Genomic DNA, 27,642 nt, shown 5'->3' with positions numbered 1-27,642 from the left:
TGGTGGAGCCCAGGGGTGTATTTGTTGTAGCTCTTAAGCAACATGAAGGCAGTCTGGCTGGATTCCACTTGGAAGAAAACAGTGAGCAGGCTGTTTATTTGATACCAGCAGACTGTTATGCTGCTTTTGCAAAAACATGTAAACATTGTCCTGCTGTGCATTTTTTTTTTTTTTTTTAAATACAGGGTTCATGATTTTTTTGTTTGTTATGAGTGAGATTTGAACATCGGCTGATCTCTGGATGAGACAGGAACAGCATTAAAAGTAAAAATTAAAGGAGCTCCATTTTTTTCTTAGAGATGGAAGCACCTGTTTTACTTGACTTTCAAGAATGTGCGACTCATACATGGCGGATAAGTCACTGTGGAACTTTGTGGTCCATGTATTACTAGTTGCATCATGTAAATGGAGATTTGCGCATAGCTATAAACCAATTTCATTCTATTTTGTGATTTTTGAAATTGTAATCACTAATGAAAAGCGTTTCATCGATAGTTAGAATTTCTAATAAAAAATGTGCAAGCTTTCAAGAAAGGGGTGCCAATACAGTAAATACATTGTGTTTTCCAATAATAAAACTTTCTTTTGGCTTGTCCCGTTAGGGGCCGCCACAGCGTCTCATCTCAGATGAACGCTCATATTTGTTTGGCACAGTTTTTATGCCGGATGCCCTTCCTGACACAACCCCTCTTGGAGAGTATTTGTCTTTTACAATAATACTCAGCTATTTATATCGTTTAATATGAACCTGTGGCTGTCTGTTGTGCAAATGCATGGGTGCAATCAGTGGAGGGAGGGAAATCAATCATTGCCAAAAGCTTTTCAAAATATCTACAGTTTCTTCCCCATTGTCTGCTTCTTTGACAATTTGCCATTTTTGTAGGTCAATTTTATATATATATATATATATATATATATATATATATATATATATATATATATTGCATGAGAAGACCTGATACAAAGTCAGTTTTTCTGTAGCACACCAGTAGATGTGCAGTGAAGACTAGCCAACTGCAACTTTTTCACGTGATGGTTCATTTCAGTTGAATTTAGCAGCTTTGCTTAGTATGCGGTGGGTGTTGTGTCTTCAATCGTTTAGAAAAAAAAAAATTCCTGGAGTCTTGCCTAAAGATATGGCTTGTGCTCATGCTAGTTCACCGCAACCTTGGTTTATTTATTTATTTTTAAATAAACACTAGAAATATTACATCAGAAAATTTCCATGTAAAACTCTGTCCCACACATTATGTACACATTGGAAAATGAATCCCATCACTCCTGTTGCCATTTTATTCATGACAGCCACCTCTGTGACCCCGCCGGGGCCACGTGGAATATCTGTGATGTCGCTTGATCGCTGTCAGCGTGTGTTTGGGAATGTTGACTTACAGGTAACAGGCAGGTTGTGGTGGGTGTGAGCTGGGCTTGTCTAGAAGAGTAAAAGTGTCGCCACGGAGACCATAAAAAGGGGAGGGGCCTGGGGTGGAGCTGACAGTTGAGGGGTGGGGGGGGGGTGATGCGAGCAAGATTGAGCCTGCACTAGTGGTTCATTCGCTGACTTGCAACATGGTTTTAGGAGCAAGCAGCCAGTGAGGAATACAGGAAGACACTAGATTATTTGTCACCCTCTCACACACTGCATGGCTTTGTGAGAGAGATTTGCTGAGCTCAACCGCCCACCCCACCACCGCCACCAACATGCTGACTGCTGTTGTGTGGCTGATGGCCCTGCTGGGCCCAGTGCGAGGCTGGGGCCTGTCACCGGCAGCTGACAACAGCGCTGCGCCGGACCCCCAGTGCGGCCGCTGCTTCCACGGGCAGAAATTTCCTCAGTGGGAAGGCTTGGCGCCGAGCCCTCTGTGTCACAGGACGCCCGGCGGCCACGACTTCGCCACCCTGCGCAGGCTCGACTGTGAAACGGCCGTCGCATCAGCCTTCCGTTTAGGCCCTGGATGGACGCAGGGACAAGAGGGAGAAGAGCTTCTGGTAAGGCCACGTCTGTCACATAGGTGCAATTTACCACATTTCAAATTAAGGTTGCAACAAACGATTACTCAAAGAATCGATTCTGTTCTTTTTTCAATCAATCGAATCATGTTTCAAAAAAATCACTTCCATCCTTTATTCAAAAACAGGTTATTTAAAATTGAAATTGCACAAACTGAATATGATTCAGTTACTGGTTTAGTCTGTAAATGTTGTTTCCCAAAGTAAAACTTTCATTTAAAAAATGTATTAATATGGCAATCAGTCAATTCTTTATTGCAGCTCTATTTCAATGGTTTTCAAACTTATAACAGCAATTACGCAAATGTTTATATGTGGCCCGAGAGTGGCGGGCCACCAATTCAGGGTGTACCCCACCTCCTCCAGGAAGATAGCTGGGATATGCTCCAGAACCCCCGCGATACTTGTGAGGATAAGCGGCTCAGATAATGGATGGAAGGATTTCTTTTTCTACACTTAATGTCATTGTGGAACCTCTCAAATGCCCAAATGATATTCTGTTTTGCTGCAAAATATGACACAAAAGCAGGGGTGGAGTTATGGTGAGCGTGGCCACCCTTACTGGAGGGCGATTTCCCCAATAGTCACCCCCCCTCCAAAAAAAAACCAAACAACAATTGGCAAAAGAAATTGACCAGCCCTCAGCCACCCAAACAAAACATTTCTGACTATGCAATTAGTCACTGGTAGTGCGGCCTGTAAATCACTCTGACCAACCAAGTGTAGTGTGGAAAATTGCTGACTTAATGAATCTGATTTATTAAAGAATCTATCATTATTATACTATTGTTAATCTACTTTTAGTTCTAGCTCCATGACATGGCACTACATCAATAGAAAATAAAAAAATATCCAACACTCCACAATACTGTAAGCATTGCAACCATGAGGAACATTGTGAAAATAAGAGAAATAGACATAAATACAAATCTGCTCAGTAGAACAAATCTTAGAATTTAATAGCGGTAAAAGATTATATTCGATTTGTGGTTTTTCCATACAGGAATTAGAAGAGGATGGTGTCAAAGTGTTTATTCCAGCTCTGCTCCGAGGTGGCAACCATCTGTCTCCACCTACAGAATCCCCTCTCCAGCGGTGGGACTGGGCCGTCTCCACGCTGGTTCGCTCCAGCGTCGCTCCCAAGTGCAGCTCGCTCGGTGGGGAGCTCTACGTCCTAACGGGGGCAGGGGTACCCGGGGACGAGGGGTGTCAGGCGGGGCCGCTGCTGTGGTCCGCGGCATGCTGCTCGGTCCCGGAGGCCGAAGGCGGCTTCAGCTTGGGCTTGATCAGCGACACGGGAAATGATGAAGTCAGCGAGAGGCGAGTGAGCATCAAGGAGCTACAGGAGAGGTTGGGAGTAGAGGAGCTGTTCTCTGGAGGCTGCGCAGGGGCGGGCGGGGAGTCGACCGGTGTCGATCAGAGTCTTCGCACCGAGGACCCCACACGAGAGTTGGCTGCAGAAGAAAGTGGTTCGGACTGCAAAGTTTATGATGAAAGCAAATACGATGCAAGAGAAGCAGATGCAAGTGATGTGGATGAAAGCGAGGCGGATGAAAGCGAAGCGGTTGCGAGGGAAACGGACGTGACAGAGGAGTCTGCAGTGAAGACGGAGAGCAGCAGTGCGGAAGAGGCTGATGAGAAGCGTTCTGTCGAAAGTGTGTCGGAACAGGAGGACAAGACAGACGCCAACAGCAGCAGCACTGTGGTCTTCATCTTCTCCACCACATTGTCCATCCTCAAAGCCCCTCTCAGGCCAATCTTCTCCAGAATCACTCAGTTCCCTGGACAGGTGAACATTTTTCTTCTCTTCACTGTGTCCCAAAAGGGCCTCTTTTATTTCCATCCATCCAGTTTCCATACTGCTTATCTTCAATAGAATTGCGGGTGGAGGGAACGGACCTTTCCGACCTGTCAATCACTCATACAATAATAGCCAATCAGATAGGCGCATTGTCTTAACCCCTGGCCCTCTTGTCATCATGTCCCACAAGCAATGCTGGTTATCGGTTGCATGCGCTTGGAAAAGTTAATGTTACGAAAAAAAAAAAAAAAAGGTCCTCAGATGCGCTTGGGGAACGTGTAATTCTGATGAAAGATATCCGGCTAGGTTACAAGGGGCTCGCTTGATTCATTTTCCAAAGCCTAAAACACAGATGACGAAGTGTCTACGATGGATTAAGGCTCGCGGAAGACCGCACGTAGAACTAAATATGAACAATATCAACAAACACAAGGCTGTATGTTCGAAGGTAATTTAGGGAGAAGTATCTTCTCTGAGTTTGATGTCATTATTATCAGTGCTTTATACATTGCAGGAGAACAACTTTAACTTTGTTAATGTATCACTGACCTGCTGAATGAAGTGTGGAATGTTTTATGCCGACGAGTTGGGTTCGTGATACGTAAATGGGCCATGTCATGCAAGAGAAATGTCTATTTGCCCATTTGTATCACATTGGACTTTTAAGACGGGGCACTAGGTTCCATTACGAGCCAAGTCAAATGAATACACCCACTCACTTATAAAGACTACAATGATAATACTCGTGATCTTTCCAAGTAAAAAGTACTCACCCTGCTTTACATGCGCAGTACGATTCCACTATTTCATCCTGTTGGATTTCAATGTGAAGTTTGTGAGGCGTCAAACATTTTTGCATCGATCGCCAACGTTTTGCTGTAACTCTGACATTGCGTCCTGCTCTGTCCAAAATCTTAATTCCGTGTACATATCCTTGCGTGAAATAGTGGAGACCTCTCTGTAGAAGTCTCTTGGACAAGTCCATTGCATTTGTCAAAAAACATACCCCAATATTATCTGGAATACGCGAAAGAGGATCCAGTTCAAACCCGTTATGTTCAGTCGCCATTTTGGAAGATTGTGGGGCATGGCAACTGTAGCTAAGGGGGGCGGAGCTGAAGATCACCAGTTGGAAAGGTCCATTACAACCAGTTCCAAATTGTTCTCATTGTTGGTACAACCCCCCAAGCCTTTGCTAGAAAGAAAGAGAGGGGGAAAAAAAGGAAAAGCCTTCAGGAGCCTAATCAATAGATGAACTTTATTATTTTTTTTTAACCACATATAAAAATGATGGGCCTACCCTCGGTAGAATATAATATAGTGTGTTGAAGGAAAAGTAATGCTTCAAATGTTTTCCTCTCTTAAAAGTGATTTTGTCTCTTAATCCAGGCGACCTATGTTGCCCGGGAAGAACTCGGCGTCCTCGCTGCTCTTCCAGGAGACACCTTGTACGTCTTCTACCTCTTGACGTCGGACCTGTTGTCGTGGATGCGCTGGGGAGCCGAAACGCTGCTCGACATCCTGATGAACTCCATCTACAGCATTTACTACTGCGCCTCCTCCATGCTGGCAGAATTGCTGAACAGTTGCTTCACGGGCGTCACCGGCATGGGGACGCTGGCCGGCGACACGGTGGGGATCTTCGGGGACGCCCTGGGCAACACCTGGTGGGTAAGCAAGTTCTTCGGAGGACGTCTTCTGAGGCAGAGCGGGGACTACGCCGGGACAGTGGCGATGGAGATGGGGGATCAAGCGCTAGCCCTGGGCGGAGGGACGGGCCAGCTCGTGTGGAGAAGCGTAGCTGGGGTGGTCAATACGTTCATCATGGGGGGCAATATCGTCATCGGGGTGGTGGGTGTGGTGTTTGGGGCTTTCACAGAAGGTTTTGGACGGGAGAAGGAAACGACACCGGTCCACACTGTTCTGTCTGAGACCGAGTAGGAACATTTTGGAGTGATTGTGTTGGTTTTTTTTTCTTGCACAGGAATCTTATTTGACAAACTTTTTCAAGGCTTTACAATGAACACAAATGATTATTTTTTTCTATTTAAAAGGGACAAATTGTGGAAAATGGACTTTTCACAACTTCTATATAAACAGTTGGGTCTTAGAGGACCAAATATGAAATTAAGTAAATATTTTATCTCTCTATTTCTGAAAATGTCTGTGAGCAAGCCGCTCAATACTTCTGGTACTTTTACTTTAATATAATCATTTACACAATGGCCACCCCCACACCATGTTTCTCCAGCCATGATTTGGAGGTCAGCTGGGCAAAGCTCCCCAGCCACTTTCAAGCAACACCTGCACAACACTATCTGCAGAGCAAAGTTGTCGAAGAAAATTTCATCGTAGTTTTGGTTTCTCTCAGATGGACTGCGAACATCATGCAACTATATCGGCTCATCAGCCGATAATTTTCCTATATTATTTTCCCCACAATACATTGCTAATAGAGTAGGCCACTATGTATTTTTAACAACAAATTGCATTTGAGATTCAAAGTCAGGGAAAATTGTGGCAACCAAATATTTAAGTGTACGACTATTGTGAAAGGGATTTGATGGGGAAAAGGTTATTAAGAATAATTTTGTTTTGGTACAGATTTTTTGCCATTTTTTAAAAAAACATTTTTAATGGAGTAGACTATTTAGTGGTGGTGGGCTGGATGTGGCCTCTGGACCTTGACTTGTAGCTCCAGCGCCACTGTTATTATACAGATCCAGATCTCCTGCTTATGTGGCATCCCTGCGATCATGTTAAATTAGGTAAGCAGAGCTGCATGGATTTTTGTTTGATGCACAGATTAAGATTAGGTTGTGATCCTCGTTTATTAATCAGTGAGGTTGGGCCATATTTGTGTTTGGTAATGTGTCCATGTCCAATACACAAACACATGGTGCTGCCTACAGGGAAAATCCTTTCATTGCGTTTTCAAGGACTCATCTTCATACCAACATACATTTACACATGAAATTTGATACCCAAGGGCTCAAGTTAGCCCCATAAGTGTCAAGCCTTGTGAAATATACATAGAGTACGAGATAAGATGAAATATGACAGCATAAAAATACTAGCACATTTGACCATTTCTTGAATTTTATGAGTACTTAGTAAAACATCTGGGAACTGTTTAATTTGTGTGTGTGCGCAAAGGGGGGGGGGGGCACTGTATGTCTACTTTAAATCACTGTTAACCATTATATATATTTTTGCAAATGACCTCTAAAGTGTGATAAAGGGAAGAAATGCTTCTTTTATCGTAGTTGTAATAATGATGATTGAATATGTTTGCGTTGTACGTTTAAATAAAAGAGAATTGCAGCTTTTGTTTTATTGTTCCAGCTATGACTCAACCAGGCCATCCATTGATATTCTACAGCGCTTGTCCTCATTTGGGTCAGGATCAGGCAAGAAGTGGAGAATTTGTTCATCTTATGCATGTTTTGGAGCGTCTGACCAAAAAAAAAAACAAAAACAAAACTAAGAAAAACCTCACAAGCATCAGAAGCACATGCAAATTCCAAACAAGCTGATATTCGAACATCCTGACTGAAGCATAAGCAGATGTGCTAACCACTTGCACACTGTGCTAACAAGCCCAAATCTTATTGTGTCAGTATGATCAAATAAGTAGCACCAAAACCAAAACAAATGGGAGTGCAGTAAGCCCCACTTTTTGGATGGAAGCGGGAAAAAGCCTTGCTGTGAATAATTGATGAGCCACCTAATTTATTGAAAAGATTGTCTATATTTATAGTTATGTGGAGAATGTATGTTTCATCTCCAGTATGACACATTGGTTTTATATAACCCCTTGCATGTTTTATTCTTCCATAGCTCTTGGCAAAGTACTTGTGTGTATCCTTGCAAATGTGCTCAGGAGTGTTTTGACCACTCTCTCTTTTTCTCCTCCTTTCTCATCCTCTTCATGCACCTATTCCCATTACGTGTGAATATTGTGAGAATGAGAGGGGCGTATTTCTCCCCCCTTCCCCATTTCTCTCACTCCTATTTTCTGAAAGTTTTTTGTTGTTGTTGTTGGGCTTCAGTAAAGCTTAACAACTCATGACAACTTGTACCGTTTCCTCTCTTTTCAAGGATTTTTTTCTTTCTTGGAATAAAAACCCACACATACAAACATGCTCTTCTCTCTGTTGAGATGTATTACTTTAGCTACTTCCTTGATACCGATCAATACTTTGAGGGCTTTAGTGCCATCTTATGGCGTTTCAGAGCATGAAAGATAGAGCACAAAAACTCATTTCTCAAATAGATGAAACTACGATCACTTGGGTACACACATGAAATAAATTTCCTCAAACTCCGTTTTGTTTTTATTTTTTGTTTAAATAAACAATTGGCGCCATGGTGGAGAAGCTGGTAAAGCCTCACAGTTCTGAGGACCCAAGTTCGAGCCCGGCCCCGACTGTGTGGAGTTTGCATGTTCTCCCCGTGGCCGCGTGGGTTTTCTCCGGGCACTCCGGTTTCCTCCCACATCCCAAAAACATGCAACATTAATTTTCTAAATTGCCCCTAGGTGTGATTGTGAGTGTGGCTGTTTGTCTCTATGTGCCCTGTGATTGGCTGGCAACCAGTTCAGGGTGTACCCCGCCTCCTGCCCAGTGACAGTTGGGATAGGCACTCCCCGTGAACCTCGTGGGGATAAGCGGCAAAGAAAATGTTGGATGGATGGATAAGCAATCTTTTATATTCATCCACGAACAATTATGTTTGGGATTGGTTTCCACGCAAAAAAAAAACAAAAAGAAAAAGGAAGACATTAAATAAAAACAAAAAGAGTAAAATTTGGGGGAAATGAAAAAAACATTTTCACGAATATCTGAATTCACGATCTGGAATCGTATGTTAAGATCCCTTTGATGTGCTGTAGAGTAATAAAAATAAATTTTTAAAAATAAATATGACTTAATGGTCTGTAATGCAGACCGTTCTGTTCTCACAAAGCGGCCGTGCGGGGGTTGGAGGGGTCGTCGTCATTAAAGCGCTTTAAAGTACACTTCAAGCAAGAAAAGGGGGAAAAAATTGATTGCAGCGTTGTAATTTTATGATAAAGATCCATTATCCTACAAAACCAAAATATTTTCTTTTTATATTTGGACACATCCGTTCTGAGGCGGAAGCGGCGACTGAAACCCGGAAGCGTTGTCCCATTGCATCAGACTGTGAATGTACGGCGTGCAGTGAGTGATTTCATGCGGCGAGGAGTTTTTGGGACCAGCTGACGTTATTTATTGTTTCTTTCAAAGGTAAGAGCAACACACATGTAGACACGTGCAAACTAACAACGGAAGCGCTTATAACCAACATCTTACCTGATGAAAAAAAGCACTCAATTGTGGTTAAAACTTGAAATTGACTTAGCATTGAGGTTGTTTTGACAGGTGGCGACAATCAAGCCGCCTTACTTGATCAATATTAGCGATGCAATTTTTTTTTCTCTTCGAAAAAGTAGCACATTTCATTTTGTTTATAAAGTACTGTGACTACTATTTTTGTACTACTGTTTTTGCGGCGTTACCAATTTAATTTACACTTTCAAACTCGAATTCTACGTCTATCGCAGAACTTTGAAATGTTTCAAATCAGACTTAATTTAAAAGGTATGTTTGGTTTTTGGAACACTCACTCGGTGTGTCAATGTGTTCTTTAGCCATTAGAGTAGTTTTATTCTCTCTGTATTCAGTGAATCACTGTTGAGAAATGGAGGTGATCCACCTCACATTCTCCATCCACAGCATAGCATCAGTTTTCTGCCCTGAATTACTTTGTAATTATATATCTGTTCTTTTTTACGCTGTAAAGTGAGACATCAATTAAGCACCTTTTGCAGGTAGAGAACATTTCTCAACATTACATTCATAGTACTCCTGGGCTCGAGTCCATTCTACCAAACCATAATCGTATAAGGAAAATGCATTAATGAACATTTAACAACTAGTATGCGTTAAAATACAATGACATTCAATCACCACTGGCTAGATAATTGAATGTACAATGATGGCCCAAGATTGGGAAGGAATTGAAAATGAATGGAGGGATTTTTAAAATATAATTTAATAATAATTAAGAGTCCACTCCTCAGATTCCCAGTCAAATTGAACTACGTTCTGATTTCCCCAGTCCTCCCTGAAAGCAAACAAATGAGTGATCTTCATTTTTGCCCATTTTCTGGCATGTTTTAAATCAAGCACTGAACCAGTGCCAAAAAGTGCCAGTTTGGAGCCCAAATTAGGTCTCATGAGGCCCAACAAAACTTTAGAAGCTATAGTGTCATTAATGTTAATAACAATGCTGTGCAATTAGGATTGAATGGCTTTAATTACTATGCCATCAAAATCACTACAAAGCAAGCTACTGTTGGTAACATTACCGGCATTCATGAATGAAATAACATATTGCATCCAATGCTGTTTTAGTGTTGTTATTTTTTTAAACGTGGTCTCTCTGTAACATTGATTTTTTTTTTTTCCCCCCAATCCCGCTCACTAATCAGGTTATCAGTTCACTCAGTTGTTTTTCCCTTTTTTTTTTTTTTTTGAAGTTTACTTTAGATTGCTTTGATGATGAACCGCTCTCTCTCTCTCACATACACACGCACACCATGACCCGGGGGTTTACTGTATATGTTAAATTTCATCTACTTTTAATAAATTTCATTTACTTTTCAGGGTCACTCTCACTAGTGTTGTAGTATAAATATATAAAAGGCTTTATTACCACTCATGTTATTTCAATATTTGCCTCCAGCAGGGATGGCCACTCTTTATGTGTCCCCCAACCCCAACGACTTCCGAAGTCTCCTGGCACTCCTGGCTGCCGAGGCTTCGCCATCCTCTGGGGTCAAGGCAGTCAGCGGGGACCCACCCGCTGGCCTCTGTGCCCGCTCCACACCCACTTTGGTGCTGGGTGCTGGGGAAGGCACAGACGTACTGAGTGGGTCCAACGCTGTGGCCTGGTACCTGGCTGTGCTGGGAAAGAGAGCCGGTGCGGACGTCAAGCAGCAGAGCGAGGTGTGGCAGTGGCTGAGCTTCGCCGACAACGAGCTCATCCCGTTGTCCTGCGGCGTTGTCTTCCCCCTCATGGGGGCGACACTGGATAAGAAGGTGAGCAGCGTGTCCTTCGTTTACCACAGGGGTGTCAAACATTTTCATCACTGGCCACCTTGTAGTTGCACCTGCTTGCGGGGCAACAACCATGAAACAACATAAATGTAGTATGACAAAATTCACGGTTCTCGACAAAACTTACTTTCATTTTCACTAGTTCATGGTTCAGTTCATTTTTGGCACAATAAGGGAACAAAATGCAAAGCAAACTGAATGTTGAATGACATCTAAAATAAAACAGCTTAAATCATTTTTGTCTTTCATTTTTTTAAAGAAACTACAGCATCAATACTTTTTAAGGAAATTAATAATGCAGACAAGTACACATTTTTATAAAAGCACTAATGGAAATAATGTTATATTACTTCTATGGGTTATTGTCGATCCTCAATATTTGTAGAACATGGAGAAGGTTAAAATTTCTTTCTCGGGGCCACCGTCACAAACTTGTTTTCTTCTTTGCCTTTCGGCCTGTCGCAAAAACTAATAATGCAATGCTTTTTTTCTCCATGGATACATGGGCTTTTGTTGTTAGAAGCAGTTATAAATAAGACATTTGAAGCTTCCCTTCACACCGTGCCCCTCTTCTCCACAAGTTTAAAGTAAAAAAGCAACTGTAGTCTCCAATGTTGCCCCATCCTGTCACAAAAGCATTTACATACAATTTTTTTTTTTTAGGGTCTGATAACTGCTTTGTAATTTGGCAGTGTTAGCTTGCAGATTAGTCATTTGTGAACTAGTTGGTTTGTGTACGGACCGAAGTATAAAAGTATTGCTTTCATGCTATCTTGTGGCATCTTGGTGCCAAGGAACGATCTTTCGGTGGTGGTCATGTTGGAAGGCCATACCCCTGTCTAATATAAAAGTGGTGCTTTGATGCCTTTTTAGGGGACGTCAACTACTCACAGATTTAACTAACCTCTGTGATTAGCTGGGTAATAGTATCTAAAATGTCATCTTTATTTGATTATCACTTTTATGTCCAGCTTAGCATGGCACTCAAAAGATTCACATAAAATGATGTGGTTGGCCTGATCTTGTCTGCGGGCCATATGTTTTCTCTGACCCACTACGTTTGTTGAGCGTTATTAACGTGGTGTTATGCGGCAGATCCAGCACACGGCCCGTGCTGAGCTGTTCCGCGTCCTGAAGGTTCTGGATAAAATGTTGGAGCCAAAAACGTACCTGGTTGGGGAGCGCCTCACACTTGCTGACATGGCCGTGGTCTCGGCTCTTCTTCTGCCTTTCAAATATGTGGGTATTCTCATCTCTTTAATTACTCTCTGTTTGTTGGACCCCTTCTAAAAAGAGATGTTTCATTTCAAGGAGTAATTCCTTAATAATAAAGGTGTATTTCTGCTGCTATATTTCTGTCCTACGTATACTCGTATAGGCTTTGGAACCAACCGACAGGGTGTCTTTGACCAACGTGACCAGATGGTTCACCACTTGCATCAATCAGAAACACTTCATCAAGGTGCTGGGAAAGGTCAAGCTGTGTGAGAAGATGGTGTCAGTGAAGCCAGATGCTGAGGCCAAAACTAGTACAACTTCTCCTGCTGCTGCTAATGATGCTGCTATTGACATGGGAGGCGCTATTCCTAATGGTATGCAAGTAACTTATGTACCTTGGTTATTGTTTTTGTCCAAAATGTGGACATTTTGAGTCTTTCAGGGCTACCAAAGACAGAAGCCCAACTGAAGAAGGAGGCGAAAAAGAGGGAAAAGCTGGAGAAATTCCAACAGAAGAAGGAGAAGGAGGCAGAGAAGAAGACCCAGCCACCCCAAGAGGTACAACTTCTCGAGAGTCACTTTTAGACATTTTTGTTCATGGGCCATATTTGTTTTTTAAAACAGACACATAGGCCAGATTGTTCATAGATGAGGAGGGGGGGAGGTGTCAAAATGTGCAAATTAAAATATGTAGTCTTTTTATTTAAATAATTTGTTGTAATAAAAGAGTCATTCTCATTCCTTTTAAATATTTGTATGTAAACATTTCATCAAGGTGACATAACATTGTTTTTACCATTATTATTAACAATAAACCAGTTAACAAATCATATATTGAGGCAAAAGTTAAAAAACGATTTTTGGGAAAAGAAAATGCTAAATGAATGGAACCAAATATTTCAATATTGCCTGATAATACAAATGCTTAATGGTGTGGATTAAAGAATGATGAATAACAAAAATATGGTTTATTGTGGTCTTTTTATTTATTTTTTTTAGAAAAAGGCCAAACCTGAGAAGAAGGAGTTGGGGGTCATCTCGTACAACATTCCTACGCCGTGTGGAGAGAAAAAAGGTGATTTTAACAAGTTAGTTTTGTTGTTAGTGTAATTAAACTTTATGGGTAGGGCTTCCTCTTTTTGACAGATGCAGATGTTTTTGACAGAGTAGTTCAGTCATAATGACAGTTAATATTGTTTTGAAATTACTTTTAGGTAATGAATCATTTGAAAAGCAGTAAGTACGATGGTAACCTTGTACAGTCGTGCTCGCCATGATTGGCACCCATGAAGATGAAACAAGATGGAAGAATAAATGCATAAATACAAAATGGTAGCAGGGAACCTCACAGCATGTTACAAAAGTATGCCAGCGCAACACTAATAATACACAATGATAAATGCCATACTCGAGCTAACAAAACTAACATCAATGTTGTGGTATTTGGGAAGGAGAATGGGTGCACACACACACATTGCACCAATATGAACACAAATGGTGAAGCAACACTTGTAGACAGACTATATAGCAATGCTCATGTATAATCGTATCATTTGCAAAAAATGACTGCAGCGTACTAAGTCAGTTGTCAAACTTTATTACGGATGCCTGTATTGTACTGCTCCTTGGTAGTCACGGCGCACACACCACGACTCGCACAAACGCAATGAGCATTTAAGTGTGAAATCATAATGCGAAACTGTCTATTGAATAGTTATTACTCAAAAAAACGTATAAGCCTTCATTTGCTCTGCAGGTGAAGAGGTGCCATATGAATTTAAGTAATCTGAACCACATCCATCCTCAACTGAATATTTTAGCCTGTTTTTTTTTTTTTCCCCCTGCTGTCAGATGTCATCACTCCGCTCCCTGACTCGTACAGTCCCCAGTATGTGGAGGCTGCCTGGTATCCGTGGTGGGAGAAGCAGGGATTTTTCAAACCAGAATACGGGGTAAGGATAATATTTTAACCCTTTTGTTGTGACTTGAAACTTATTTTGTATTATAAAGTGACTTTCAGTGCGTAGCCAGCGGACACAGAACTTCCGCCTCCGGGGCTTGGCAGCCGGGGGCGTTATAAAAAAATGTGCATCACGCAGCCGTTCTATGTGGACTGTGTAGGCAACGTCACTATCTGCATTATGGCTGTAACGAGTCAACGTTCAGTGATTTCCGTAACAACACAGGTTCTCTACTATTTGACAGTTCCGTTTATTTCTACAAATAACTGGCCTTTTTTGCTCAGGAGAAAGCCATCTCTCATTCAAAAATATTGCTTGATCACCATCTTGGATCATCTGTAAGCAATTACAGGCCTTTGTGGATGGGTCTCAACTACTTAATTTTCATTTTCATTTTTCTATTTGGGGCTGGGCTCTCTCCTAGATTAATGTACCCAACATATGAGGGATGCCAGGGGTTCACTGCAATTTGGATTATACATAAAAAAGCTATACATTAAAGATACCCCACCTCACTATTACCTAGTGTCAAGGGGACATATGGTGTATTTCCTTGGTCATAATATGATAATATATGTTATATGATCACAGCTCTCACTGTCATATTTCAACAGAGGCAAAGTATTAATAGTCCAAACCCCAAAGGCATCTTCATGATGTGCATCCCTCCACCCAATGTAACGGGATCACTCCACTTGGGTCACGCCCTCACCAATGCCATCCAGGATTGCCTGACCAGATGGTAACAATGCTTATAGTACAAACTACATTGAAGCTCAGAATAGTCGCATGTTGATCCACATCCCATTGACGTCTAGGCACAGAATGCGTGGCGAGACCACGCTGTGGAACCCTGGCTGCGACCACGCCGGCATCGCCACCCAGGTGGTGGTGGAGAAGAAGCTGATGAGGGACAGAGGCATGAGCCGCCATGACCTGGGAAGGGAGAAGTTCATTGAGGAAGTCTGGAAGTGGAAGAACGAGTGAGCGGACAACACGCTGGTTGAGATGCTGGATATGAAGAAACTTTTGTTTCACTACCACTGTGTGTGTGTGTGTGTGTGTGTGTGTGTGTGTGTGTGTTTCCACAGGAAAGGAGATCGGATCTACCACCAACTGAAGAAACTGGGCTCCTCTCTGGACTGGGACCGAGCGTGCTTCACAATGGACCCCGTGAGCATTTTCGAACTCATTCTAACATAAGCTTGCAAAGCACCCACCTCAAAGTTTATTTATTTATTTATTTTTTGTCGCAGAAACTTTCCTACGCAGTACAGGAGGCTTTCATCCGTATGCACGATGAGGGGGTGATCTATCGGAGCAAGAGGCTGGTCAACTGGTCTTGCTCGCTCAACTCCGCCATCTCCGACATTGAGGCAAGTCGCAAAGCATGCTGGGATCAAACATTTATTGTTAAAGGACTTGGGTATTTTCTGAATTTGTGGTTAGGCCTGCAGTAACCAAATTAAAGCACAACTAAAATACAAGCACTTTATAAAGGTCCAGTCTAGGACTAGTTCTTCAAGTCAGTCAACAAAAAATAAAACATGCTGTATCTAGTAAAACAATTAAAAATATATTGGCTGCTCACTGGTTTCCTCGCATTTTCTGATATAATCACATTATAGAGAATTAAGAAGATTATATTGTATATAAAGTAAAATATATGTACTGCAAGTCTATATATAATCATGCTTTAAAATTAATATATTGTCAGTGTCCAAAACAAGCATGTGCAGCATTTATTTTTAAAATAAATATATTGTGCATGCATCAATTAGTTGTTGGGAAAATAAATACTATTACAATAAATGACTATTGCAAAATTACGTTTGTCAAGTAAAAATTAAAAAAAAAAATGTAAAAAAAGAATTGAAGGCCTCCCTTAATAAATTCCTTGCCCGTCATGGGTATATTGTCACCACTGCAGTAGAATCAGGAAATAGTGAATCAAATTAATAAAATGCTAATATATGAGGTGTACGAAAGTAAAGTTGCATCATACAAAACCTGCACAGGATAATAATTAGACAGCAGTAAATTGATGGAAAAGCATATTAAATTGCTATTAACTAGTTATGCCAATCAAGCCTAGCTTTGTAAAGGAAGGCGGGGTGGTGGTGTTAAAATTCCAAAGTTTACAATGACCGTCACAAATATTGGTAGTGTTTGCATTCCAATTGCTGTTTGCTTTCCAGGTTGACAAGAAGGAGCTGACGGGCAGAACGCTGCTCCCTGTTCCAGGCTACAAAGACAAAGTGGAGTTTGGAGTCTTGGTGTCGTTTGCCTACAAGGTGGACGGTTCAGGTACTTGAGCGGAACAATAAACATCGAGCCAAACTCGTTTGCATGTTCACACGGTAACCATTGCCACCGTTGTCAGACGAGGAGGTGATCGTGGCGACCACTCGTATTGAGACCATGCTGGGTGATACAGCTGTGGCTGTGCACCCCGACGACTCCAGATACCAACACCTGAAGGGGAAGATGGTGTTGCACCCCTTTTGTGACCGCAAGATGCCAGTTGTTTTTGACGACTTTGTGGATATGAGCTTTGGAACAGGTAAGAGCAGGACATACCTGTATTTGATTTTTTTACATTTTATCTTAGTTTTATGAATGTGCGAGAGCTCTCCATATGACAAGGGAAAAAAAAAAAGGAAAGTGTAATACCAACTCTTCTTACAGTGTCTAGCAGATTGTATGTACTGTAATTCCCGGCCTACAGAGCACAGCTGGTTACAAGCCTCACCCAGTACATTTGTTAAGGAAATACCATTTGATACATACATAAACCGCACCTGTGTAAAAGCCGCAAGTGCCCACATAGAAACCCACATTGAAACACGAGATAATAACAAAGAAAGACGGTAGACAGAGTTTTCAAAGTTTTAATACCTTAGCTTAGCTTAACATAGCAACAACACGGTAGCACGAACATAGCCGGTTTAAAAAACAAAAAACAAAAAAAACACTGAAATTATTGAGATGTGGCAGAAACTCACTAGCGTGGTGCTAACAGGACCGGTAAATTAAAAAAAAAAACATAACAGTAAAAGCCACTTCCTTGGCACATATATCCCACTGGTCTCACTAACTTTTTCCACCCGAGTGCCCCCTTGCGGCCTTTAGGGAAAAAAAAATGCACAAATTAGCCGCATCAACGCATAACCTGCAGGGTTGAAAGTGTGTGGGGAAAAAAAAATCGCAGTTTATAGGCCGGAAATTACGATAATTTCTCTTGCAGATTTTCATGTATTTCGAATGGATCTGGAATGTATTCTCATGTTCTTCTGCATTGTTTGCCCTTCAGGTGCTGTGAAAATCACGCCCGCTCACGACCATAACGACCACGATGTCGGCATCCGACACAGCCTGCCCTTCATCAACATCCTGGATGAGAATGGGCTGCTCATTAACGTGCCCCCTCCCTTCTTGGTACAGTAGTGCGCCGCTCACGTTACAATGTTCCCTGCGTTCCCTGCTGTGACGCTTGCCACTGTGCTTGCTCAGGGACTATTTCATGCCTTAATTTATTATTTTTTTTCTTCCCAAGGGCATGAAGCGTTTCGAGGCCAGGAAAGCAGTGTTGGAGGCGCTCAAGGAGAGAGGGCACTTCAAAGAGGTTAAAGACAACCCCATGGTTGTGCCAGTCTGCAGGTGACATTGACTGCATTCAAATTTTTGTGCTCTCATTGTAGTCTTCATTCTCTTTTCATACATTTTTGACTGGGTGTTGTGTATTTTTTTGTGTTCATTTTGTGTGTGTGTGTGTGTGCCGGCATCTGTTGTTTTTGTATTTGTTTTCATTTCCATGTTTATTTTGTTTGACTTTTGTATGCTTTTTGTGTATTTTTTGTTTGTGTGTGTTTGTTTTTTTTTCCAAATATTTGTGTGATTGTGTGAGTTTTTTCCAATGTTTTTGTGTGTGTCTTTTTTAATGTTCTATATACATGCGTGTGTAGTCGTTCCAAGGACATTGTGGAGCCCCTGCTGAAGCCCCAGTGGTACGTCAACTGCACAGACATGGGCAAGCAGGCAGCTGACGCCGTCCGAGAGGGGCGCCTCAAAATCATCCCTGACCATCACCTCAAGACCTGGTTCAACTGGATGGACAACATAAGGTCAGAAGGGTTACTAAACAAAATCTGGCAATTCCGTGGCAACGGCAAGTGAGCCCAGAGTATGGGAGGAAAAAAAGCAATTGCTCGTACAAACAAAATGTTTTTTGTGTAGCCGCCACTTCGGAAAGACAGAAAAAATTTACGACAGAGATTCATTTCATATTTGAAGGGTGTGCAAGGTGTTAGTCAGTTTTGTATAATTTTCTATATCTCAGGGATTGGTGTATTTCCCGGCAGCTGTGGTGGGGTCACCGCATCCCTGCTTATTTCATCACTGTGAACGATCCCGCCGTGAAACCAGGCGAGGTAAGATGACCGCTAGTCATTCATTTCCAGTGTTATCATTAGGATTTATTAGGCATTTCCCATGTCTCTCCTTTTAGGATTTAGATGGTCATTATTGGGTGAGCGGGAGAACAGTTGAGGAGGCCAGAGAGAAAGCGGCAAAGCGCTTCAACGTGACTCCTGACAAAGTTACACTCAGACAAGGTCATCTTTTTATAACTGGCAAAAACACTTTCAATTTTTTTTTTTGATGATCCAATGAGAGGTGCTGCCTTTGAATCTCGGCTCAGGCTTTGATCTTTGGATCTGCTTTGTCCATAGCTGGGAGAGTTAATGTTTGTTTGTTTGTTTGTCTATATGTGTTGTGTGATTGGCTGGCAGGGTGCATCTTGCCTGTTGCCCAAGCTCAGCTGAAGTGGGCTCCAGCTCACCTACAATCCTAATGGGGAGACGCACAACAGAAAACCAATGGATAGATGTGCTGCTTTAATGCTCTTTAATATTTAATAAACTGCTGCTGTTGTTGTATTTCAGACGAGGATGTTCTGGACACTTGGTTCTCATCTGGCATTTTCCCCTTCTCCATCTTTGGGTGGCCTAATGAGGTACAAACACAAACGCAGCACCACAGGAGCAAGAGAGTAGTTTTAGCTTCAAAACTAAGTAGAAATGTCACTTTAATGTGTGTTGCATTGAAACAAATGTCCTTGTTTACTACTCAGGAGCTAACCCGACTCTTTGCTGGTCAAAGATCCTCGCATATCAAACATGACTACATTTCAGGGGGAAAAAATATATAGTTTTTTTTGCTTGCATAATCAAACACCACATTGTTCAAGGTTAATATTATACCTTTTATTTAGTCTTTACACTAATCGTATCGGTTCGAGTGGTATCTGCCAATAATTAGCATTTCAGGCTGATCGGGCGATCGCCTTTCATGTCATGATTAGCCGATCCTATCAATGACGTCATCGATTGTGTCCGCAAAAGGCATTTACTGTGCATCACTGTTAACGTATGGTGAAATTAACCATATTCTATTTGTACTGATGAGGTTTCTGTCTAACAGCAGTTTTGACAGGAAACACAACATATTTAGCCTCCGACCGAATGCAGAAAAAAAGTCTTTCCTTTAACAAACATCTTACATTCAACAGACTCTGCAACGTGTCTTGCCTTTGACAAACTGTATTAAGTTACACAATCCCATTTCTATTTAAAACAAGAAATACACTGTTCAATTAATTGCTCAAACACCACAATTTTATCATTGAGCTTCTTGTTAAAGAGCAAGGTACTGAAACAATGAACAGTTGGACATCAAGTTTAGAGGTCAAATTACGTTCACCTTCAACGGTTCAAGTTCATTTTTTTGTTGTTTCTGAAATTTCTCCCAAAAGTGTAATACTGTCACTCACATTTAAAAAATGTACAGGTGTGGTCAGTCATGCTCGCAGATAAAGTTGCAGGTGTGTTTAGGGATGGCCATAAAATAACTAATAATTATTATATATATAACATAACTGTAAATTTAAAATAAAATAAACACATAACTAAAATAGAAAACTAAAATTTCAAACTCAGAAATGGTAATTTCCAATTTCAAATGATATTAGTAGAACATAATATAAAACAGTTTAAAAACTTTCATCAATAAAAATTCTTGATCTGACAAACTTTATCTGAATAAAAGTTAAATGCACTGGCCTGTCAAGGAATAAACACGAACAGTCTGTCTCCGCAATGTTTTGAAAATGCTGAAAGTTTAGTTCAACATAATCTGCGTTCGTGGCAACAAGCTAGCGATACATTGGAACAAACATTCCTGTTGCCAATCGTGATGTGTTGTTGGGGGGGGCACACATCGGGGGACTGCCGTAAATAGGAGTCCAGCTAGAACGGGCCTTAATGTGCGTGTGCTCAACGTGTTGGCCACACCTGAATCAAGCAACAAGGTGGATGATAATCTAACGTATTTTTTTTTGGGGGGGGGGGGCACACTGTCCCACTGCCTCGCGATCGACGCATCGAGCACCCCTGGTGTAACTGAATTTCCTTTGACATAGATAATGATGTTGATGACTTTCGACATAAATGCGCTTGCAGTATGTGAAGCAGCTCTGAACATGCGCTTTTGCACAACGTCCGTACATCCTCAGTACGGTTAACTAGCATTTCCTGTTTCCGGGTGAATACCGGTTGTTTTGGAGCAGGCTTGTTTAGTTAATGTTTATGAAACAAACACGTAAATAGTCAAGACTACACAAAATAAGCAAAGTCTTTCAATATCTATTTTTTTTCTACTCGTAACAAATTTTACGCGCGTGATCTTTCGTGCTCTACTGCAGATTTGTGAGCACGGAGGCTCGCGGACGTGGTCGCGCGCGTCAAATGTGAGTGACTGCTGTATGTCTAACTTTGCATAAGCAGTGTGTACTGTACTGTAAGTCAAGTTTAAACCGTTGGTGGCTGCTTTCCAAATCTGTAGTCATATTAAACACTGACTCAACTTGTAAATCAGCAAAAAGAACACCTGATATTCCATGTAGATTTTCAAAAGGTCTTCTTAAATGCCACGATCATTTCCTATATGAAAAGACTCAGGACCTGAGTGTGTTCTACCCCGGCACCTTGCTGGAGACTGGTCACGACATCCTGTTCTTCTGGGTGGCTCGGATGGTGATGATGGGCATCAAACTGACCGGCAAGCTGCCCTTTAAAGAGGTGAGATCTGCCGCTGCCACGCAGCGCTACAGAGGGGTTGTGAGGGTGACTTGTTAGCCTAATTAGGACAACAGCGACCAGCAGTGATGTAATCGTTCACAGGTTTATCTGCACGCCGTCGTGAGGGACGCCCACGGAAGGAAGATGAGCAAGTCTCTGGGCAACGTCATCGACCCTCTTGATGTTATAACTGGGATCTCCCTGGAGGTGAAGCCTAATCGCTCCTTGATGCATGCAACACACACACATACGGACACATACACTGTCTTTTGTTCCTTATATTGGCCCCCGGAGAACCATCCTCTTCTGTAAGCTTTATTAACCAGCCCAAGAGCTTTTATTGAAGCCATCAGTCATTGATTTACTCATGATGAGGACTGGTGTTGATAGTCAAAGCCACCAGAGGGCACTGGAGTACTTCTTGCGCTTGTTGTGTGCCTGCTAGTTGTATTGATGAGCCGACTTTACTCTTCCCAAATTGCCTTCAGGGTCTGCATGCACAGCTTACGTACAGCAACTTGGATCCGGTGGAGGTGGAGCGTGCCAAACAGGGCCAGAAGTCAGACTACCCCAACGGCATTCCGGAATGCGGCACAGACGCCCTCCGATTTGCCCTGTGTGCATATACTAGCCAAGGTGAAAGTGTGACACATATTTTGCCTCTGAACAGACGTGGGAATAAATCTTGCCTTTTGGCAAGACGCAGTGTCACAGCTTGCATTGTGAGAAATGCACTAAGATATTTGAACACACTCACTGCCGTGAACCTTAATATTTGTCTATTAGAATCCATCCATTTACTACTATAAAATGACGTACTGTAATTTCCCGGCCTATAGAGCGCACCTGGTTATAAGCCTCACCCAGTCCATTTGTAAAGGAAATATCATTGGGTGCACACATATGCCGCAGCTGTGTAAAAGGTACAAGCACACACATTGAAACCCACATTGGAACACGAGATATTCATAAAGAAAGATGGTACACAGAGAGTTTAACGCGAGCGCTGTGCCAACAGGCCTAGTTAAAAAAAAAACAAAAAAAAAACATACTGGTAAAAGTCACTTCTTCTACACATATATTCCACCAGTCTCACTCTTACCTTTTCTGCTCGAGTGCCCCCTTGCGGCCGTTAGAAAAAAAATAGCCGCATCACCACATAAACCGCAGGGTTGAAAACGTGTGAAAAAAGTCACGGCTTATTGACCAGAAATTACGGTTGTCATATTTACTGCTCGTTAATGCAAAAACGCCTGCCTCAGGCAGGGACATCAACCTGGACGTCAATCGCATCCTGGGCTACCGGCATTTCTGCAACAAGCTGTGGAACGCCGTCAAGTTTGCCATGAAGACGTTGGGGGACAACTTTGTCCCCTTGGAGAAAGCCCAGGTGAGCGTCCAGCTGACGGATAGGATTTGTCCGTATAGACCTTTTTTCCATGATGTCACATGTACTTCTGGAGCAAGTCGCTCAGTTGGCACCACTTGGAACCAAACCCTTCTGTGTTTTTTTTTTTTTTTTGGGGGGGGGGGGGGGGACTCTTGAACAGATTTTCATTTCCATTCATTTCTTTGTTAGATGTTTTGAGATCGATAAAACTTGTAACATATCAGGCAGCGCGACCCTAAGCAAGTTTTGGTCATCATTTTCAGTCCAAGGTAGCTGTAGACACTCGCTTTCTGCCTCCAAGAAGTATCCCCGCCCCTATTGTTTGCAAACCTGAGAGAGAGGTCTATCATCGGAGTTGCATCTAATGATTATTTTAATAAACGATGAAAAGGTCTTTTTTTTTTTTTTGCTGATTTATATAAATTAAAACAAATCCCGTTATTCAAAAACAAGACATTTCAAATCGTTAATGCAGAAAATGCTCAGTAGAAATTTGTTATAATTCAGTTTTTGGTTTGGAATATAACTTATCAGAAAATAGGTTAAAATAATGACTTTTATTTCCTGGTAGCTGTGTGGTGAGGAGAGCGTTACCGACCGCTGGATCCTTTCCCGGCTGAGCGCGGCGGTCTCCCTGTGCGACGCCGGCTTCAAGGCGTATGACTTCCCCGCCATCACCACCGCCATCTACAACTTCTGGCTGTACGAGCTCTGCGACGTCTACTTGGTACGACGACCGCGTTAGCGTCTTCTCGCCTCAACGACCACGTTGACGCCACTTTTTTGCCGTCGCCGCAGGAGAGCGTGAAGCCCGTGTTCAACAATGTGGGAGAAGAGAAACAAGCCGGCGTGTGCAGGCAGACGCTGTACACGTGTTTGGACGTGGGCCTCCGCCTGCTCTCTCCCATCATGCCCTTTGTGACCGAAGAGCTCTACCAAAGGTTGCCGCGTCGACGGCCTCAGCTCGACGCCCCCAGCGTCTCCGTCACGGCGTACCCCGACGCTGAAGAGGTGAGCCGCACTGCTCTGCTGCCCCCGTACGTGACAAAATGTTTAGACTTTGACTTTGTGAGCAACCTTGAACTCAATTCAGTATATCAAACCCTCAAAAGATGTTTTTGTGACATGTTTTGAACTCCTTCATGTGTATTTCGATGAAGTGCCGTTTTCAAGGGTGGGCTTGCAAGATTCTTGCCTAGCTTGTCTGTAAAATTCAGATTTGTAAACCACCACGATGGCGAACTGGTGATGCATTGCTTTGGATTTGAGATAAGCAGAGCTTTTGAGTTGAAGAAAAAGATTGGTTGGTTAATGTGATATTGCTCCTGCAATATTTCTTACTTGGTCTGTATTGTATAGTTTATCTTATCTTCTTTTAATAGGTTTTTAGACTTCGCTTGTTCAGGTGAATGTTCTCTTTCGCGTTAAGAGGAAATCTCTTACCTTGCCGACAGTTTTGGTTGCCAATCCAGCGTTTGTCAGAGCGGTCGACGCTTCCCGGTGTGACGTTTTAAAAAGAGCTGATCGGGTCGGGAACCTTCAAAATAGTTAACCGACTGAACCGCGTCTGCTCTCCACCCTCCCCCATCAAAGCCCATTTAGATGCCCAGGGGCGCCGCCCCTTTGGCTTATCACTTCAATTTACTTCCTTGACACCATTAGATAATTACAATTACATACTAGTCATAGCTTTGGCGCCCATTGTTGTAAATTAATGGAAAAAAACGTAAATTGTTGAGTAGCTGGCACTTCACTTCTTATTGTTTTCTGTTTGCAGTTCTGCTGGAACAGCGACGAGGTGGACCGCAACATGGAGTTTGTCATGAACGTGGTCAAAACCATCCGCTCGCTCAGGGCTGACTATAACCTGACCAAAACCAGGGCGGACTGTGAGTAGAAACACACACGTGCACATCTGAGTAAAGAGGTGGCACGGTGGATCAGCTGGAAAGCGTTGGCCTCAGAGTGCTGAGGTCCCGGGTTCAATCCTGGCCCCGCCTGTGTGGAGTTTCTCTCCGGGCACTCCGGTTTCCTCCCACATCCCAAAAAAACATGCAACAGTAATTGGACACTCCTAAATTGCCCCAAGGTGTGATTGTGAGTGCGGCTGTTTGTCTCCATGTGCCCTGCGATTGGCTGGCAACCAGTTCAGGGTGTACCTCGCCTCCTGCCCGTTGACAGCTGGGATAGGCTCCAGCACTCCCCGCGACCCTTGTGAGGATAAGCGACAAAAGGAAATGGATGGATGGATGGATGGATGATAGTTATTTTCTTGTTCTCTACATAATGTATACTGGACTACACAGTACACCCTGTGATTAGCTGGCGACCAGTCCCCAGGGTGTACTGTGCCTCTCGCCCAACGTCAGGCAAAGAAAATGGATGGATGGCAGTTATGTCATGTCATGTCATTATCCAAGCCACTTATCCTCACAAGGGTTGCAATAAAGCTGAAGCCTATCCCAGCTAGCTTGGGGCGAAAGGCGGACTACACCCTGAACCGGTCGCCAGTCACAGGGCAGATATCGACACCATCGCTGAGCTTCCCAAATTAAAGTTGTACTATTTTTATTATGAATCACAATGATGTATGTAAGGTTATTTCAAAAAACAACAATAGTTATAAATGTGTTAAGGATCTATAGAATCATATAAGAAATATAAATTGACAGCTGGTAGAGGCTGCAGCACTCTACGCGGCCCCCATGAGGATAAGCGGCTAAGAAAATGGATGGATGTATCTGAGTAAAGATTTATCTTGTCTCATTATCCAAGCTGCTTATCCTCACAAGGGTTGCGGGAAAGCTGGAGCCTATCCCAGCTGGCTTCGGGCAAAAGGCAGACTCCACCCTGAACTGGGCGCCAGTCAGTCGCAGAGAAGATATCGACACCATCACTGAGCGGGAATCGATCCCACGCCAAAGGCAGGCGTGTGTACCCCTACACCATCAGTGACTCACTAAAGATTTACTGTATGTAAAAGGAAAAAGTATATTTGACACCCATAGAACATGGAGTTCAACTTTTAGCTGACAGCAGACGTTGAAATTTCGAGCCCATCTAAAGGGTCAATGTAGTGATTTTGGGCTTTTTCTTTCTTTTTTTTTTTTTTTTTTTTCTTATCACCCACCCTAGAATGTTGGAGCAGTGATGTCAAAGAGCAGACATGTGATGTTACCATAGTACAGGGAATTAAAGTTGTGTGTGTCAGTGACTAGTCTCCATCTTCAAATGTAGTAGTTGTAGTGTAGTTAGTGTATTGCGGTCCAGCTAATAAACAGTGGTAAGTGTGTATTCAATCCTTTTCTATGTGTGTGCGATCCCAGGTTACCTCCAGTGTGCGGACTCTGCCACGGTGTCGCTGGTGCAGACTTCCAACGTTCAGATCCAGACTCTGTCGTACTGTCAGGCCGTGATCCCCCTGAGCGCCGAGCAGGCGGTACCGGCGGGCTGCGCTGTGGCCATCGCGTCTGACCGCTGTACCGTCAACCTCATGATCAAGGTGACCCTCGCCGTGGTTGCGTGACACAGCAGGAAGTAGATTCAGTCCAAATCTCATGGGAGAAGCTCGTGAACTTGGGTGTTTTCGCTTTTTCTTTCTGTCTTTTTTTTGGGGTGATCATGTCAGGGTCTAATTGACGTGGACAAGGAGTTGTCCAAGCTGCAGGCGAAGAAAAGTGAGCTGGACAAGCTGATGGCGAAGCTGCACGACAAAATGGCCAACAGCGACTACAGAGACAAGGTGCCGCTCAAGGTGCAGCAGCAGGATGCTGACAAGGTGAAGACACAACAACAAGCAGCTCCTCGCACAACTTCTTTCTTTCATGTGTAAGATGCTTAACAAGCTTTTGTTGCAGCTGCGACAGAGTCAAACGGAGCTGGAGAAAGTCGAAGAAGCCATGAACAACTTTAGCAAGATGATTTAATGCCACATCGTTATCATCGTGTTGGAGGGATTTTTATTGATGTTCCAAGTGGATGATCTTGTCAGAACAACTGGATTAAAAAAAAAAAAAAAAATCTAAAGGCCATTGTCAAGTCTCACCTTTTTTTTTTTTTAAACTTCCATTACAAAGCAATACTAACCTTCCACTGAAAAGACAGTTCCATTATTCATATTTCTTTGAATTTATTTCCATCTCTCTCGCTCTATCATTTACTTTTTTTAGATTTAGAAGTGTTTTGAAAGCCATTTTGTAGACTTCTATTAGCTATTGTATTTTAGCAATGAGTCAAATGTTTTTCAGATTAAAGTAATAATTTTTGACATTTTTTTCCATACATATTTAAGACAAAAAATTCAGATAGTCACATATTCTCTCTAGAAATGAAATATTATTGAGAAAAAGTACCATTTTAAGGGGAAGGAAAAAAAAGCCCAATTCCAAATATTTTCATATTTTTTAGAAAATTGTGTCTTTGAGGGGAGAAAAAAAATGCATCTATCCTCACTAGTCTCACTGCCATGCTGGGCAGGAGTAGACAACAATCTGAACTCAGACAATTTGGAGTATCCAATTAACCTCCGCTGCATGTTTTTGGGATGCGGGAGGAAATACGAGTACCTGGAGAAAACCCACACAGGCACGGAGAGAACATGCAAACTCCACACACGATTTCTCAAAAGGTGTGAGGTGGGTGTGCGAATAAGTAACTATACTGGTTGAGGAAAATAAAACATTTAAAAAAAACAAAAGCCCAATTTTCAAAAATAGGGATTTCAGATAACCTATCCATCCATTTCCTTCGCCGCTTATCCTCACGAGGGTCGGGAGGAGTGCTGGAGCCTATCCCAGCTGTCAACGGGCAGGAGGCGGGGGACACCCCGAACTGGTTGCCAGCCAATCACAGGGCACATGGAGACAGACAACAGCTTCACTCACAATCACACTTGGGGGGAATTTAGAGTGTCCGATTCATGTTGCATGTTTTTGGGATGTGGGAGGAAACCCACGCAGGCACGGGGAGAACATGCAAACTC

At 42.6% G+C, this 27,642-nt stretch overlaps 2 protein-coding genes across 3 annotated transcripts; both read left to right on the top strand.

Annotated features, from left to right (window-relative positions):
* Nucleotides 1-1,092: 1,092 nt before the first annotated feature.
* On the top strand, nt 1,093-7,381 carry LOC133500708 (uncharacterized). Its single transcript, XM_061819763.1, has 3 exons — nt 1,093-1,989; nt 3,014-3,799; nt 5,201-7,381. Exons 1-3 carry the CDS (start codon nt 1,702-1,704, stop codon nt 5,750-5,752), a joined length of 1,626 nt encoding a protein of 541 aa, XP_061675747.1. The 5' UTR covers nt 1,093-1,701; the 3' UTR covers nt 5,753-7,381.
* A 1,557-nt stretch (nt 7,382-8,938) lies between these two features.
* Nucleotides 8,939-26,692, top strand: vars1 (valyl-tRNA synthetase 1). 2 transcript variants are annotated; one of them, XM_061819694.1, is made up of 29 exons: nt 8,939-9,081; nt 10,586-10,938; nt 12,052-12,195; nt 12,335-12,548; nt 12,617-12,732; nt 13,174-13,249; nt 14,026-14,126; nt 14,750-14,877; nt 14,954-15,118; nt 15,227-15,308; nt 15,392-15,511; nt 16,334-16,442; nt 16,519-16,698; nt 17,449-17,573; nt 17,692-17,795; nt 18,101-18,259; nt 18,475-18,565; nt 18,643-18,748; nt 19,079-19,149; nt 21,146-21,271; nt 21,374-21,478; nt 21,760-21,907; nt 22,534-22,661; nt 23,233-23,388; nt 23,460-23,672; nt 24,439-24,550; nt 25,988-26,163; nt 26,290-26,439; nt 26,519-26,692. In XM_061819694.1, the coding sequence occupies exons 2-29, from the start codon at nt 10,588-10,590 to the stop codon at nt 26,585-26,587; spliced, it is 3,825 nt and encodes a 1,274-aa protein (XP_061675678.1). In that variant the 5' UTR covers nt 8,939-9,081; nt 10,586-10,587; the 3' UTR covers nt 26,588-26,692. The 2 variants fall into 2 exon arrangements, with proteins under 2 accessions (XP_061675678.1, XP_061675677.1); XM_061819693.1 differs by having other exon boundaries at nt 10,583-10,938.
* Nucleotides 26,693-27,642: the final 950 nt, after the last annotated feature.

The sequence above is a fragment of the Syngnathoides biaculeatus genome, chromosome 5, assembly GCF_019802595.1.
Source record: "Syngnathoides biaculeatus isolate LvHL_M chromosome 5, ASM1980259v1, whole genome shotgun sequence".
Classification (NCBI taxonomy): Eukaryota; Metazoa; Chordata; class Actinopteri; order Syngnathiformes; family Syngnathidae; genus Syngnathoides; species Syngnathoides biaculeatus.
This window is presented reverse-complemented; position numbering and strand designations above follow the sequence as displayed.